Source organism: Crocuta crocuta, unplaced genomic scaffold, assembly GCF_008692635.1.
Source record: "Crocuta crocuta isolate KB4526 unplaced genomic scaffold, BGI_CrCroc_1.0 scaffold170, whole genome shotgun sequence".
NCBI classification, from domain to species: domain Eukaryota; kingdom Metazoa; phylum Chordata; class Mammalia; order Carnivora; family Hyaenidae; genus Crocuta; species Crocuta crocuta.
Genome location: NW_027527853.1, coordinates 1,402,328 through 1,419,629, shown reverse-complemented (window position 1 = coordinate 1,419,629; position 17,302 = coordinate 1,402,328). Strand labels below are relative to the sequence as shown.

General features: G+C 42.0%; 1 protein-coding gene across 3 annotated transcripts in view; it reads right to left on the bottom strand.

Annotated features, from left to right (window-relative positions):
• The window catches only part of HPSE2 (heparanase 2 (inactive)), a 608,936-nt gene that overhangs the window by 10,776 nt on the left and 580,858 nt on the right, over nt 1–17,302 (bottom strand). For all 3 annotated transcript variants that reach the window (XM_077780539.1, XM_077780549.1, XM_077780559.1), the window contains one exon: nt 10,388–10,534. In XM_077780539.1, the coding sequence (XP_077636665.1) occupies nt 10,388–10,534 (147 nt within the window). The remainder of the gene's footprint in view (nt 1–10,387; nt 10,535–17,302) is intronic.

Here is a 17,302-nt window from a genome sequence, read left to right as displayed (position 1 = left end):
GGAATGAGCCACATGTCCTGATGCTTGGCAGCCAAAGAAATCCTGACTCAGGGCCCAGGCCCTGCCACAGGGATGAGCTAGATTAAGACTTTTCAGCTCCCTATGTCTTGTCCATCCCCCAAACCACAGACTCTGGAGGGTGTGGAGAAAGGAGAAGACAAGGGCCATTTCTTCTCAGCCCAGCGGAACTGCCTTCATATTCTGCTTCCTTGCCCCTCAGTTTAGAGCCAAGCGCTCAGAAACATGTGAGTTTTAGCTTAAAGTGCTCATTTACCAGTGTTTCATCTGGGTTATCTGGAACAGAACGGAAATCTCCGCCTGCAGCGAGAGTCCCCAAGTGAACAAAGACAGGGAGGGGAGACCACGGCCTTGATGGGTGGCTGTGCAGAGACAGCTGCTGGGACTGGGCCGCAACAAAATGCATTCTGGAACCGAGGGCAAATGAAAAACTCAGAAAATAACCCCGAGTACAAAGTGAAAACCCTGAATTCCTAAACATCTCGGTTTAAGATGTCAAGTCACTGTAAAGTATAAAGATATTTTATAATCTTCGAATCTGCACAGTGATCTGTACATTACTAATCTAGGAGTTAAAACAAAAACAATAAAACCTTTGGGGAGCTGTACACATCCTTCTACTTAGTCATAGACAACTCCCAGGGGCTCATGGCATGTTCACACCTTTGGCAAAATGGCTTAGTGCCTAGATGAAGAATAGAATCTGGGTGAAATCAAAGATTTCAGCTGGGATTTTGCTCCAGGATTTTCTAAAGACACAGTGGTTCTCGACCTTGGCCACATAGTTGAATCAAGTGGAGAGCTTTAAAAAAATACTGGTGCCTGAGTCCCAGGCCAGAGATTTTGGTTTAATTGGTCTGGGGTGTGGCTTGGGCATTGGGGTTTTTAAAGCTCCAGGTGATTCGATGTGTAGCCATGACTGAGCACCGGGGGTAGAAGGAAGAGTGGGGATACGTTTGCAGCTGAGGGTCAACGGGAATCACACAGCTTTCTAACCATCACGTTTTGAGGTTTTTTGTTTTTGTTTTTGTTTTTTTTAATAAAAAGAGCTTTTCTTACTGTGTTGGAGTACCATGTCAAGAGGCCATGGTTTTTTTATCCTAAAAGTCAGATGTTAACTTTTCAAAGGCAAGTATTTTTGAACAGTCTGAAGTGAGCATTTTTGCTGCTTCAACAGAACTGCTATTTCATGTTTCCCTCTAGTGTGCACACCAGTGAGATGAACACGCTCCTCAAAACACAGAAGGGAAGTGGGCGCGTCACATTTTATGGGAGGAATTAAGGACAGAATCAGAGGAAGCATTTGCACAGATAACGAACTCTGCATTTCTTTAACACTGAAAAAGAAAAACATTGTGCTTTTCTTGAAGGGTAGGTTCTCAAAGGCATTTAGGTTTCTTTCAGGTCCTGGGTTGTGGCACAGAGAGAGAGTTCCCTACAGACAAAAGGTGGTTCAGGTGCGATCTCTCCAGGCAAGAGGAAAGAAGGGGGATAACTATATCATTCAGCTCTTTCACTGTATTTTCCAGATTATGTATATAATTATTTACTTAGATAATGCTATATACCGTGGTTATGGCTACCATCTCTTTTTGAACCACAGGACACCCTTAAATGAGCACAAGGGTTAAAAGAATCCAAATTCTCTAAGTTTCAATGAGTAGTAAGCTTATGTTAACTAAAGATTTGTAAGGCTCATTTCTCTGTATAGTTATTTCTCTTTATTTTTTTCTACAAACTGACTCAGAGCCTTATGTGTAAGGATTTTTATAAATATACATACTCCTATGTTTTATATTTGTATTCTACTTGTACAGTATCTGTTTCAGACTTTCTGAACTGAAACACTAACGTGAACATTGCTGGTTAGACTAGGTACCACCTTCCTATTCACTCGAGGCCAGCTCATAAATCTTCAATCCCAGGCACATTTCCTGCTCCAGCCTCTGCTGCTTCTCTCTCCTCCTAAAGGCTGCAGATGATATGGCCGTGTCTGGAGAGCAGGGCCTTTTCCTCCAGGGAAAAGAGGGCTCCATTCTCATGCTTGCATTTAAAAAAGGGGTCCTCTGGGGCGCCTGGGTGGCTCAGTCAGCTAAGCGTCCGACTTCAGCTCAGGTCATGATGTCATGGTTCGTGGGTTCGAGCCCTGCATCAGGCTCTGTGCTGGCAGCTAGCTCAGAGCTTGGAGCCTGCTTCTGATTCTGCGTCTCCCTCTCTCTCTGCCCCTCCCCTGCTCATGCTGTCTCTCTCTCTCTCTCAGAAATAAATAAAAAACATTAAGAAAAATTTTAAAAGGGATCCTCTTTTTTTCTGACTTTTTAAAACCAGCGCCTGATGCCCTGTGTGGGTTAACAGCTTTCCTCACACACTTTCAGCTTGAACAGCACTATTGATGGTCCTTACCTCTTACAGAACATCAAAACGAGTTCCAAAGGCATTAAAGAAGTAAATATAAAAAATGAAACAAAAAAGAAATTAGAAGAAAATAAAGATACATATTTATCTGATTTTAGGAATATAAACGCATAGACGTACCAGGGGAAAGGAAGAAACTACAAAGTAAAAGATGTATAGACTTAATTATATAAAAAGGGAATACTTCTGTATGTCAAGATAATACCCTAAAAATGGAATAGTTGGAAAGATAGCAAATAAAATACTGGGGAAAATATTTTAACACATCTGATAGGTAGCAAAGGGGAAACTGCCTCATGTTAGAAAAAACTTACAAATCATTAATAAACTGATAACAATCCAAATGAAAAATAAGCAAAAGACATAGAGAATTCATAAAAGCAATGCTGAGACACAAAAAACTTTCAACCTTACTCACAGAATAATACTCAAAGAATTCAAATGAAGATGAGAACATTATTTTTCATTATGAAATTGGCAATGATTTAAAAATAATACTGTTCTGTGTTGGTGAGGTAAACTGGAAATAACAAAATGCTCACATTTCCTACTCCTTCTCAGACCTCTACAACTCAGCTTGTCTGAGGTAAGAAAATTGGAGATACATAAATAGGAGATAAAGTTCTATAGCTCAATGGGTTCTAAGGTATACAGGATAGTGAATAGTCTGGAAACCAGGTCATTTGAGGACTGGTTGAAGGAGTTCTGTGTTTGCTTAGAGATTAGAACTCTACAGGGAAACCTTGAAAAACTGTTATGAAGAAGGTATAGATTTACTCTGCTTTATTTTTCCAAAGCAAGGGTAGAAATGGGAAGAAAACGCCATTGGCCACATTCAAAGAGGATCTTTCCTACAATCAGAGCTGTCTAGTCCCAGAGTGGGCTGACGCGTGACATGAGCAGTCTCAACAAACAGAAGCTGACAGGCTTTCTGTCAGGGACGTTATAGAGGGAACTTTTTGATCTCGAAGAGTACTCCCAAAGTTTTCCTCTATAAAGTCATCTTTTAATAATTGCAAAACTTTCATAAAGTGGTTTATTTTAAGAAGAAACTAATTTAAATAATCCCAGACAAGTGGAGATAATGGAAACCTGCAGGGAGTACATCTGGTCGAACAGAGTTCAAAAACTCCAGGTACCAACTAATAGCGGCAGTATAGAGCTTCAACACTTAGATGCCTTGAATCTGCTGACATAAGTGGAATAATGGCCTTTTGGTCCCAGAAATCAGGTCTTCATATTTTGTTTCTGAGTGTGTAAGTGAAGCCTTGGTATAGAATTCTTAGGGTTAATACTTTTCCCAAAGCTCCTTTTACCAGATCTGTCCATGTCCAAAAATAAATGCGGTGCTTCTAGTCATCATCAGAGAGAGATTGTGGTAGGTCAGGTGGTGGCCAGTTCAGCCCTCACACTCGCCAAGCTCTGAATCTGGAGATGAAGTATCGTAATGTGATCTGTTCCAATAGGGACATGAAGATATTTTTAAAGTCTTAGCACCTGGGAGTTAGCTTGAGTATTTTCAGAACTATTCTGTTTGGCTAACATCAAATGACACCCTTCTAAAGGCAAGCAGTTAGATGCCAATGTTTTTCTTTGATATAGGATTTAATGAGGGTGAAATCAAAGCAAAAGTCATATCCCAGAGAGATGGAAAAAATAAGCAGTATGTAGAAAAAGAAAAAAAATTATGTTCATTTGTTCACAGAACAGGGACTAAGATTCTGGGTTCATAGGAGCCTTAAGTTTCTTTCAGCTAAAATCATGGCAGCTGAAAGAGAGGCCTGTGCAGATAGGAAATTTAAACATCTAATATAGAACCTATTAACTCTGAAGCAAAAACACTCCACATCTCTCTCATGCCCCGCCCACAAGCTGCTTCCTGTTAGTTGTTTGTTTCTAGTAAGGGAGAGGAACTCCTTGGGGACAGGGACCTCAAAATCCCCTTCCCCCTCCCCCAAACACCCCATATTAAATAGTTCTTGAAGGCTACTGATGATGTGGGCTGGCATTAGGAAGATCAAGAGACATTCTGAGATGAAGAATTCACATCAAACCTTATGTTCAGACTTTTCCCCCTGATTTGTCTACTTGGGATTCCTGAGGGAGGTAAGACTGCTGAAGGGGAAAAAGTTCTGTCTGAAACAAAGTAGGATCTCAATAAAAGGTGATGAATAGACGAAGATATATGAGAAGCCTCACATGCCAGCATCTTTCCCTCAGAGATGTACTTCTGAGCTAGTGCTCCATTAGGTGAAGTGGAGCTAGCTAGAGGTGCCTATGTGTATGGGGTCAGAATATAATAGGCCAAGACCAATTAATTGCTCAAATTAAAGCAATTTATGGTTGCTGCTGGCATTTAATAATGCTTTTGTCTGATAAGAGCATAGAAGAAACAAGGGAATTCCCCAACTTGACTGAGAAAAAAATAGCTTTATCAAAATTCTATGACTGGGGGAGGGGTGCCTCGGTAGCTCGGTTGGTTAAGAGTTCAACTCATGATTTCAGCTCAGGTCAAGATCTCACAGTTGTGGGTTTAAGCCCTGAATTGAGCTCCACACTGATGGTATGGAGCCTGCTTGGGATTCTATCCCTCCCTCTCTCTCTCTCTCTGCCTCTCCCCTGCTCTCTCTTGTGCACGCTCTCTCTCTTGAAAGAAAGCCCAGTGAAATTTGAATTAAAAAAACTCTATGACTAGGAAAAAGAATCTTAGAAGCAGGTCACAGAAGAATTTTCAAGAAGGCTCTGAAATTAGGACTTGTGAAGAAAAGTTAATAGAACTGGGGTGAGTTAGCCTAGGGGAGGGAATATTGCTGAGTAACCTGATACTCTTCACATCCATTCTGTGAAGAAACTATGATGAAATGAAACCAAACAGTATTGTGACAGGCTTATCTGTACTGAGTATCTGCCAGTATGTCATTACACTTTTATATTGCTGGACTGTTGGAGTAGCATGGAATTGAGGAAGGTGCACTGGGTTCGGGGCCAGGAAAATGGAGTGCTAGATACTTTCTAGCTCTATCACTTAATAGTTGTGTGACTCTTTCTTTTTTTTAACATTTATTTATTTTTGTGAGAAACTACAAGCAGGTAAGGCTCGTATTACTAGCTGAGCCGTGAGATCATGACCTGAGCCCATGTCAGACGCTTAACCAACTGAGCCCACCCAGGTGCCCCCATAGTGGTGTGACTCTTGAGTAAGTCACTTAATGCCCTAAGACTAATTTTCTTCAATTCTAAAGTGTGAGGAAGGCAGGAATTGTTCTATTTTCTTCATGGGGCTCTTCAGAATGTCAAATGAGATAAAGCTTATTAAAACTCTTTATTTTTATCTATAAAGTCCCAGCTATAGTGGGTCACAGTGTTCTTATAAAATTAAGTGTTCAGACAGGACTGAGATTGTGGGCATCCCTTCCCCAAAGGTCTTTAAACCTAGAACATCTTCTAGTCTAGTTGGCTTTGCCACCTACTATCTAAGGGTAGGGAGAATGAACCAGATCACTTCTGGTCAAATGTCATTCTGGCCTAGGATTCTTAGCATTTGCTGGTTGCCTTAGGTTACTATGTTAGAATACATATTGGAATTGAACAAGATACATAGGGCAGGACACTGGGATGTAACCAAACACCTGTTCTTGGTTTGGCTTTTCCGTAAAAACATGAGTTCTGCTTTTTGATGTAAGTTGACTTCTTTGGCCCAACTTCACGTTGCTTCCCTGTTTGTTAAAAGACATTAGAGATATTCATGTCTTGGGTAGCACTGATTCTCTAGAGGACAATGTTTACTGCACTGTGAGCACATGAGGCATTGGGCAGATTCTCTCTTTTGTGGATGACAGAGATTCCCCAAAGGTTCCCTTTGACCTATCCAGAATGGGAACTATTATTGTCTTGGATGTAAATGTCAGTCTTTCTCTCAGAAAGGTGAGAAACCAAGGAACAAGACGGAGGATGGACTTGCAGCTGGAGATTTTCTGGAGAAAATATTATTGCCACTCCCTCTTATAGCACAGCCTCTTTGTGTGGCCTTTTAGTGGCCTGAGGAAGCTATTTGGCTGGTGACCATGGAGACAACAGGCTCCAAAAGTGAAGTGGGAGTGGGGGAAGGAGAATGGAAGAGAATAATTGAATTTTGGAGTTCAATGGGAAGCAGAACTCTTTTAGCTCAACCTCCCACTGAGTGAGAATCTTGGAGCACCTCTGAGATGGCCATGGCCTCTCACTCTTTGAGCAATAGGCTACCTCCTAAGAAATCCTGTCCTCAGACTAGGCAAGCCTTTGGAAAATGAGCTCTTTTGTGGTGAAATATTTCTCTTTTAAATTGTACTCTCAGGTTTGCTCTCATTTTAGAGGATTCTAGGCTAAATCTGTCTCTGAATAGTCTCTGAAATATCTGAAGAAAATCCTCATGACTTACCTTATTTTTCTTCTCTGAATTAAATCTATTTTCTTCAGCCAACCTTAAAGAATATGTATTCCAGACACAGAATATCCTAATCTTGTACACACTGCAGTTTTCTAAGTTTTCCTTCTTCCATCCTATAGGGTATAGGGCACCCACATTTTGTCTGTTTCTGAGAATGGGAACTATCTCTCACCTAAAGACTTGAGACTCAAGTAGCAGGCCCTATGATTGGTTCACTCACTGAAATCAGAGACAGGAACCCTCATTTACGGACTTGGATGCCTAGAGTGTGCCTGATTGTGGCCCTAAGGGTGCTTCTGGTGCAGTACCTGACATACTTGAGCCCCGAGATCACATGGGGAAACCTTTTCCAAGATTTCAAATAGACCCAGCCCTGATGGCAGCTCCAAGAGAATGAGAATTACCCCATGTTCTCAATCAATCATGAAAGTTTCCTGGCATCTCTCTACTCCTGAAACCCCAGGCCAAAAAGTCTAACTGGTGGCTTATATGGCACACTGACTTGCTCCATATCCTCTTTCTGGTTTCTCCAGACAAGAGCAATCAAAGGTTCCTCTGCTCCCAGAGCTTCCCATTCCTCTTCTGAGCTAATATGGCTCCAGGCTGCAACAAGGAATTAGCAGACACAGAACACAGAATCTGGCCCTAGAGGCTTATAAAACAGAGAAGGAGACACCAAAAGCTGAAATCACTTCCTTGCATTTCCTTTCATCCTCTTCTGCAGAGTCTGCTTCACCAAAACCACACCCTTCCTGTGAAACCTCCATCTCAGAACCACTGAGGGCTCTTGCACTCATTAGGAGTTATGCAGCAGAGCACTGGGGGCACTAAATGTGCACATGGCAGCCCCTGCTGGCAGCTAACAGTCCAGGATGGCACAGCACGGGGTCAGAGCCACTGAGGTCTAGAACGGGAGAGGTGTCAAATTAGTAGTAGTTTATAGGAGAGAAACAGGCTGAGAGAATTAAGTGAAGGGCTCAAATTTCCACAGGAAGTAGTGGCAGGATTAGGTCTAGAATCCAGTTCTCTTAACTCCCAATCCAAAACTCTCTTTAATATGATATACGTAAAATCATATGAGCATGTCTATATTTGCACTTATATACATATGTGTGTGCATGGGTGTGTGAAATTTTCATTTGTAGAAGGCTTCATTTCACCCACATGCTCTAACTGGATTCTCACAATAACCCCATCTGATAGGTAAGGGAGCTGAGGTTTGCCCACACAATTAAATGGTAGCAACTGGATTCATACCCAGACCTTCTGAGTCCAGTTCCCTCTTCTTCCAATTGCATGGCATTGTTATTTGACCTCAGTGGGCATTACCATATCCCTCTTCAGGACCCCTGTGGAATGAGATTATTATCTTCTTCCCTGTCTCTCTGACATTCTCAACAAAGCCATAACACAACCCATCAAAATGGTGACAAGGTGAGGTATAAGACAACATAATTGGAACGTAAGCAATATCAGTAGTCAGTGGGAGTCGCTTCAATCACTCTTAAGGACGGGCACAGGCAAGAGGGCCAAGGTGCGGCCAGGTTCATAATCCTGGAGGCAAGGATGTAGGGTGGGGTAAACAAGGGCCTGTGTCCTTGGTTGGTGAGGGAACAAGCTCATAAAATGATGCTACCCTCTGACTACCATCTCCTCCTGTTTCATGGTTTTTCACCTCTACCATTCTTATAGTCTTAATGAGTGTCTTAGCAACACATTATCTTAAAAATCTGAGAGGATTCCACTTTGGAAGAACATCTTAGAGATGTTAGAAAGACAAGAATTGTTTCCCTCTTCCTCCCCAGCCAGCTAGAGTCCTGAGGTGAGGAAAAGGAAAGCAGTGGGCATTTACTGCACACTTATTATGTGTCAGGAACTTTACATAGATTACCTTATTTACTCCTCTTGACATGAGACGAAGAAACTGAGACTTGTAGAGATTATGGAACTTGCCCAAGGACACACAGCCAGCAAGTGGCCTATTGGACTAAGGCATTTGGCCAGTTTCTTCCACGCAGCACACATGACTTCCCAATGTTGGGCAGGCTCAGTTCCTAGTATCACTGGCTCCACTGGACCCTGAACTATCACAATCACTGCTGAGGTGTCAGCCCTGCTGCCAGAAATAACTTTGCAGGTCATTAGTGAATGGCAGTGGGAAACTTGAACATATTCATGGTCCTCAGAAAATCAGACCCAGGATGAGGATTTGTGAGCTGGAAGGGACCCAGACAAAAATACAGCAATACTTGAATTTTACAGATGAGAACATTGAGGCCAAGGGATTAGGATTAGAGGATCTGCCCAGGTCAATAATTATTTAGTGAAGCTGGCACCGGAACTGCTTCTCCTGCCTAGGATAAAGACCAGGAATTCAGCACACTGGTCACGAGCTACTGGGAAATAGAAAGAGAGTGGATAAAATACTCAAGAGAGTCTCCTAATACAGGTAGGATTGAGAGGAAAGAAAAGTACATGAGAAAAGAGCCAGAGAAAAGAGGCAGTATGTGAACCAAGACTGAAAATACAGATCTAGGGTGGGCTAAAGAGACTCAATAAGTGACTTCCCAGATTGTGTTTTGTTCCCATTGCACATACAGTTGGAAGCCAAATGCAAGCCACCAAGGTTGCAGTGAAACAGTGAACAATTATAGCACAAATAGTTGTGGGCAGCTGTGGGAGTGCAAGCCACCTGCTCCAAGTTTACAGCTTTGTTAAACTTGGTAAACATTAAAAATGCAATAGGAATGCTCCCAGTCTGTACAGCATCCCATACTCTTCCAGGGAGGCCTTACTTGGGGAGCTGAGGTGGCCTTGCCTGTGACTAGGCTCTTCTCACTGTGGCCTAGAGCTGTTTTCTCTTGGCAGAGGTCAGTGTTGTCAATAGTCTCTGCTAGAGACCGAGGGAGGTAGGGAGTACCACAGAATTATATATTTATAGAGTTTGAAGGGACCACAGAGCCCTCAAAACTTTTCTTCTAAACATTGAAATAAGGAAACTGAGATTCAAGAGGTGATGTATCCAAAGTTACAAATTTAGGGGCAGAACAGACCCTTGAACTCTGAACTTTTGACCGTTTGTCCAGTGTTCCCCCTTGGAACCCCCATGAGGTTTGTAGATGCTGACAAACAGGGAGTTCTAGCATTACAGAATGTTACAGCTAAAAGGGGTGTGGTTTTCAGCTACCAGAGTGTTTTGGTTGCCACATGACTAGGGGGCGCTATTGGCATTTAGTGGGCAGGGACCAAAGATGCTAAGAAGTAGCTTGAAATGAGATCATCCTTCATAAGGAATCATCTTGTCCACATACCAAAAATGCCCTTGTTGAGAAATATTGTGTCTACCATTTGACTCTACAGTTGAGAAATCTAAGCCTAGAGACAGGGAGGGGCTTGAGTCAGCAGTCCCCTCACCCCATTCCACTGAGCCCCCAAGTAAATTAGCACCATCAAATGGGCAATTCTAGCTCCTTCCCCTCCCAGCTCCTACTGCACTTGTTCCTAAGCTATTTCCAGGTTTGCACTTACTTGGACTTGAGGCCCTCCTGTCCATAGGGCTGCAGCAGATACTGGTGAACGAGCTTGTCCCTGAGAGTCCCGGCCAGTTTGATTTTCTTTCTTGATCGGTGCAGGTTGATGATAAAAAGTGTAATGGACCCTCGAACATAGTTGTGGCTGACATGGAGAGAGAGAGAGGGAGAGAGAGAGAAAGGAAAGATGGAAAGTGGTCAGTTAGTTGCTGCTAAATAATTTATAGACTGTACCAAACAGAACTGCCTCCGGAAAAGGCATTATTTTATAGTTCTTGGCCACCGTAGACCTTCAAGGACAGGAAGGCTTTGTTATTGTGGCTTTCTGCAAAGATACCTGCTTCCCACCAAACTCTTTTTGTTTTTGTTTAAATGTATTACAGTGATTTTAGAAAACAAAATATCTTTTTTCTGAGAATGAAAATAAAACATGCCAATTGCAGAAGAAAAGGGAAAATACAGAGAAATACAGAGACGGAAAAGAAAATTATCCTATAATAAATATCTTGAGATATGATAAAATTCTGGTAAACTTCCTTCCAGTGTTTTTGTTTTATTAATTCAATATTAATTCAAATATTTATGGAGTACTTTGACACATCCACATACATTTCTCAGTTTTCATTTAATTGGGACCACATTGTTTTTTAAGTTTGTGAACATCTTAAACATATTCCCATGTTATTATGTTATTTATTGTATTTTCTTCTACTTACAGAAGAATGCTAAATTCTTCAATCATAGAAATGTAACATAATTTGTTTATTTAACCCCCTACACTTGAGGACATTGTTTTCAATTTTTTTCCATTGCAAATTACATATTCCATTATATAAACTTTTGCATATCACTGTTATTTCAGATACAGTCCTGCAAGTTGAACACATCAGGTCAAGAGGAATACACATTGCATGGTTCCTAACCAAATCTTCTGCTTCATTTCTAGTGATGCCCCTTCCTGTGGGAAGATTTTTTGTCTTTGCTCCATTGAACCCTAGAGATTACACAATTGGCTTTGGCCAATGAATGAAATGTGCTGTTAAAATTTTGGGGCAGAAGCTTTAAGAGGCAGCCTGTGTTTTGCTATGTCTTTTTCCTGTGTCAAAAGGCCATCGATGTTCTTGACCAAGGTGACTCTATTGACCTCCACCTGGAGTGAAAGAATGTGGAGCAGAGCTACAGCTGAGTCATGGCACACAAGTCGTATGAATGAGAAGTACACTTTCTTATGGGAAGCCATGGAGATTTGTGGATTCTCCATTATCATAGCATCACCCTACCTATCCTGAGTGATACACACATTTTCTTAACATTGATATTAGTTATCTAGAAAGCTTGTACCAATTTACTCTGAGCAGCTATCTGTAGGTGCACCCATTTCCTCATACCCTTAAGGATAATGGATATTAACCTTTTAAAATACCTTTCTCGGGTGCCTGTGTGGCTCAGTGGGTTAAGTGTCGGACTTTGGCTCATGTCATGATCTTGCAGTTTGTGAGTTCGAGCCGTACATAGAGCTCTGTGCTGACAGCTCAGAGCCTGGAGCTTGCTTCGGATTCTGTGTCTCCCTCTCTATCTGGCCCTCTCCCCACCCTCTCTCAAAGTGAATGAACATTAAAAATAAAATAAAACACCTTTCTCAACCTGAGAGGTAATGGGATTTCAATGTTGTATTAATTTGTATTTTTAAAACATTCATGCTGAGGTGCAACATTATTTTCATTTGCCTGCTTGTCATTTCATCTCTCGTGTGAACTGACTGTTCATCACCTTTGCCCACTTTCTATTGATTTGTAAAAACTATTTATTAAAGATGGTGGTCCTTTGTCTGCATGTATGTTGCAAAATTTTCTCCAGGTTTCTTTGGCCAATTCAGTTTGTTTATATTGTATTCTGACGAATAGGAGTTAAAAACTTGGGGCACCTGGGTGGCTCAATCAGTTAAGTATCCAACTCTTGATTTCAGCTCAGATCATGATCCCAGGATTGTGGGATCGAGAACTGCATCAGGCTCCGTGCTGAGCATGGAGCCTGTTTACGATGATCTCTCTCTTTTCCTCTGACCCTCCCCCACTCGTATGTGCTATCTCTCAAGAAAAAAAGTTAAAAACTTTTAGGTAGTCAAATTTATCGATCTTTTTGATTTATGCTTTTGCTGTTTTACCTACACCAAGCTTATAAAACTACTCACATTTTGGAATCCTTTTAAACCAGCACAGGATGTTCAGAAGCCTGGAAGAACCATATGCCTACATGCAAAAGCCTTCCAGCATGTATCAACAAAACTATAATGATTTCCTTCTTTCTTGTAGGAAAAAAGACTTTGTTTCTAAGGGGTCCCCTAGGGCCCCATCTGGATGGGTTAATGAGAGGAAACAGGAGAAATGACCCAGTCCTGCCTTCAAAAGAGGAGTTCAGAGAAATTCTAAGTCAACTTTGCCCAGAGGAAAATGTCATTCCCTGCAGAAGCAGCATCCTTTAGCCTCTGGGTCACTCACCTCTGCTTCTAAAGGCGCTAATTAAGAGTAGAGTGACTAAGGGCAAGTCAACATGAGAACTTGGGTTGTGTTTGTTTGTTTTGTTTTTTAATAATACAGTTACCAGGGATTATCCTGGAGGTTTTGATTCCATCCATTTGTGATGGGGGCTAGGATATATACATATATATCTAGGATATTTGGCAGATGAGTTGGGTTTAGGAACCACTTGCCTAGAGCAATCCATTAAGTTTATGAGAGTAATTCCCAAAGTACATTCCTCTGACTATGTGTCAGATGGTTTTTCTTGCATCTGTAGGAGGGTACATTATTGTGTTCAAGGCTTTCTAGATGCCTGCATTGATATTCTGATAGATTATTAAATGACTTCTCTCTGGCTCCTCCTCCTCTGGTCCTTCTCAATCTTCTGAATTATATGAAGTAGCTTTTGGAGTCAGCTGAGTTAGGTGAGAAGAGAATGCCCATTTGTTGAGCAAACTTGGGTCACCAGAGCTCAGGAGAGAGAGGCTACTAGCCTTGTGTCAGCATTTACCATCATTAAAAGAATACCAACTATATTCCATTGGTGGGTGGGCTTAAGCTTAGCTTAGCGAGGAAACTGAGGCAAACATCATTAAGTACAGGTACCCTGGGCTTCAGAGCATGAGCAAAAGTGGGCATGCATGGGTACCAATTTTGCCAGGCTGTGGTAAGCTCTTTTGCTAAGTACCGTCAGATAACCTTCTCAAAGGCTAGCTGTGGAGGAGGGAGAGCAGAGTGCTTGCATTTACAAGTTTCTCCTCTGCAGAGCTGGGGCAGAATGAGCCCTCAGAGACTGCAGAGGAGAAGGGTGGGATGTGGGGAAGTGGTGGGTGGGAGGGAGATCTGAAATCAACAGCATTGCTGCAGGGAAAGCTGTCTTTTCAAGCTGCTTGGCAATGGTCTGATTTCCATTTACATAGTTCCCCTGGGGGAGACAAACCTGTACTGAAAGCCAGCTCAAAGACCAATGTGCAGAGGCTCTCACAGAATGAACGGAGCCTCCTCAGGTAGGAACTGGCATTGAAGACTGCCTCGGCCATCCCTTTTCCTGCCTGGCTGATGGGCAAGGACATTAGGTAGAGGTCCTCTGGCTGTGAAGACACATTTTGGCTGGAGAGTGCAGCACCAACCTTAAAGTACTGTGTCAAGAATCCAGATTCCTGAAGAATATGTATTCTCTGCCCACAGAAAAGTAATCTAGGAGGGGAGTATCTGTTCCCTAAGAAGATGGAGTCTGACAGAATACATGGCTGAGAGGCAATTGCTTGTCTTCTGACGTCAAGTCCAGGTGGCTTTTGGTTCTCTTAGCGAATGTCCCTTTCTTTCTGGTAGAGCATCTATCTGACTCCATGTCTCACTTATGGTGAGACTTTTTCACGAGTAGAGAATTTATGCATCTGCTGTTCATCTTTTGGCTTTTCTTTTGCTGCCTGACATCTTCTCTGTGATGCCATGGGGGTAGGAGGAAGTGAGTGAGGGAAGGGAGGCTCAAAGTGGAGTATCCTGGATATAAGAGGTAGGGGACATCATATGGAGAGGTGCATCTTGATATCCAGATAAAAAACAGTTGTTGTTCTAGCAATGTCTCCAGTGAAGCTGAGAGATGAGGACAGGGAAGGGAAGACAGTGCTTTGAAATCCATGGTCCATTTCCAATGGAAGTCCATGTGTTTGAAAACTGGGTTGATCCATTGTCTCCGAATCTAACTCAAAGTTTTTGGGTTCGGTAAAAGTCAGGCCATGTTTTGCCAAACATTTTTTTCCCTTAATTTCAAAGCCCCTGTGTATTTTAAGGGAAATTTAATCCACATGTTTCTGATTCATTTACACTTAACTCATCAAAATATTGTTTTGTAAGAGCCATTTGATGTCCAAGAAGCCTCAGGAACCTTTTTTATGAGTCTTTAAAAAAATTCTTCTAAAAAACAGGAAGTCGTGTTTTGCCAATAATAAACAAACTTGAACCCCAAAAGGCTCAGTTTTGCTTCAATATCCACCAGGTTCCAATTGGTTCTGAACTTGGCTAAAGATCTCAACTCTTCCCCAGAAACATACATTGTTTCAGCAGAATGCTTTATAAAAACAAGGTTTCCCAGTCAAAACTTGTTTGTTCTCTGAACAAGAAGACCTCAGGCAAGAGTTGCCATGCTGCCAGGCTCCTCATCTGTTAATTCTAGGAGAGAAGGCAGAAAAGCACCTGCTCGTGTTGGTGTGCAGACCTAAATCAATCCTAAAATACAACACTCTCCTAGGTCAAAATCAAATCACAATGCACAAGACTGCTAGCAAGGGCAGGGAGGTATTCAACTAGAGGTGGCATAACTGTCAATCAAGGGGGCTGTAAAAGGAATTTCTGTTGTATAGGACACTGGACCAAAAGATCTCTAAGGATTCTTCCCAAACGAAAAATTCTTTGCATTATTAATGTTGTTATTTGTGTATAGGGATGATACCATATAAAAATTTTGGAATTCAATATGGTAATACAAGTACAAATATCTGGCAAGATGCCTGGCATATAGCAAGTGTTCAATATACACTGGAGTGCAGGAGTTGTTTCGATAGACACTCTCTTTGGGTTGTTCTACTGATAAGTTTATACTTTCTCACCCAATCCCTGTTTTGACCGAGGATATATATTTTCAGAGTATTGGTCAAGATTGAATACTGTGAAGCCAATATGCCAAATCTGGGACATTTCTGTGACCTTGCCCTTGTTGGCCATGAATAAACTAAGTGAATCAGTAGTGCTTCCTCGTGACTGTTGTGGAAGACGAAGGGGCACGGACAGGGCACATGGATTCCCAGGAAGAAGGAGCAGAGGCACTTGTCCTATCCCTGTGCCTACCTATCTGGGGCACTTAACATCCACAGACATGGAAGAGACCTGCAACCTCCATGATCAGTGTGTCCATCATGGGCTTACTTTTCTAATAGGAACAAAAAGGCCTTCACCTCTATTATTATCATTAAGGCCATATGTGCAATAGATTAGTCAAGTTTTATCTTTCTTTTTTAATGGAGAAGAGGGATGATACTGACAGAAGCACAGCAACACCGTTTCCCCAGTGAGGTTCTGAATTGAGTTCCCATAGAAAGTAGAGGAGCACTGGTGATGTAGGGAGAGTATTTAATCCAGATGATTTTAGTAACTTGTTTGAGGTCTCATGCTAGTGAATAGTAGAATAATTAACTACTCTACCACATCGCCGCCTCCTTCTGGATGCTGTGCTGATATCAAAGGGGAAGAGAGGCTAGAACTGGAAATCATCAGTGATGTCTTGACACCCTATGCCTGCATTCATTCATTCATTCATCCATCAAACATTCACTGAGATCTTCTTCATGCCAATCACTGTATTAGACACTAAGAATAAATAGAACAATGAATGAGACAGTGGCCCTGAGTTCATGGTATATACAGAATATTAGTGATAACTTGTAAAAGAATGTCAAAGAATGTCAGGATGAGCACTGAGATGGGACTATGTGAGGAGCCCTCTGTAAGGACACCCAAATGCTGCTAAGCCCATAGCTACTGATATTTTCCCCCTGGTTCCTCAGACCAATAGTAAACAGGGTACAACTGACGTTCTTCCCAACAGAGACAAAAGGTGCCAAGGGTAATTTTTCTCTCTTGAAGCTGGGGGTCCACCTTTTGAGTGGTTTCCTCAGGGCCAGGGTGGAGACTTGGAATACAATGTTTCCTTGTGTGGTGATCAGATAACTCCAGCCAAAGCCATAAAGTAGTCACTCTCTGTCAGGTATTGGATTGAGCTTCCTGTCGAGCAAAAGGGACGTTGAAAGCCTCTGGCCTCTGCCCAAACCAGACTCCTATCATCCACAATAGACACTTGTATCTACAGACAAGACAATGGGCCCCTAGCCCTGCTATGTTCAGAGTGATTCTTTGAAAAATCTTATCATGATAAATCAATTGGCTTGGCTCCTCTCTCATCAAGGAAGGGGAAGGAGCATCTATTGTAATCTGACCACTGGAGCTCTTTGTGCTATCCACTGCCTATGATCAGCGCCTGATAGGCCCACTGGAATGAAGGTCTGGCTGGAAGCACTTGCTTCCTCCTCCCCCTCCCTCACTCCCAGGGTTTCTCTGCATTAAGAGAAAGAGTTCTCTTTTTCCAAGCTGCCTACTTTGCTCCTTAAATAGGAAGTGATGTAAGAAAGCCATATTTGGTCAGATGGATTTGGCTTTAGGCTAGGTTTTCAATTTTTACCTTATGATCTTCATGTTTTAAAATATTTTATCTGCCAAACTTTATTTATTTAATGATGATTATTTTTGTTTGTTTGTTTACAGACAACTTTAGTGACGACCAGTGCTTCAGATCAAAAAGAGGATTACCGCACTGATTGTTGTAAGTCTAGCCCTGTAAA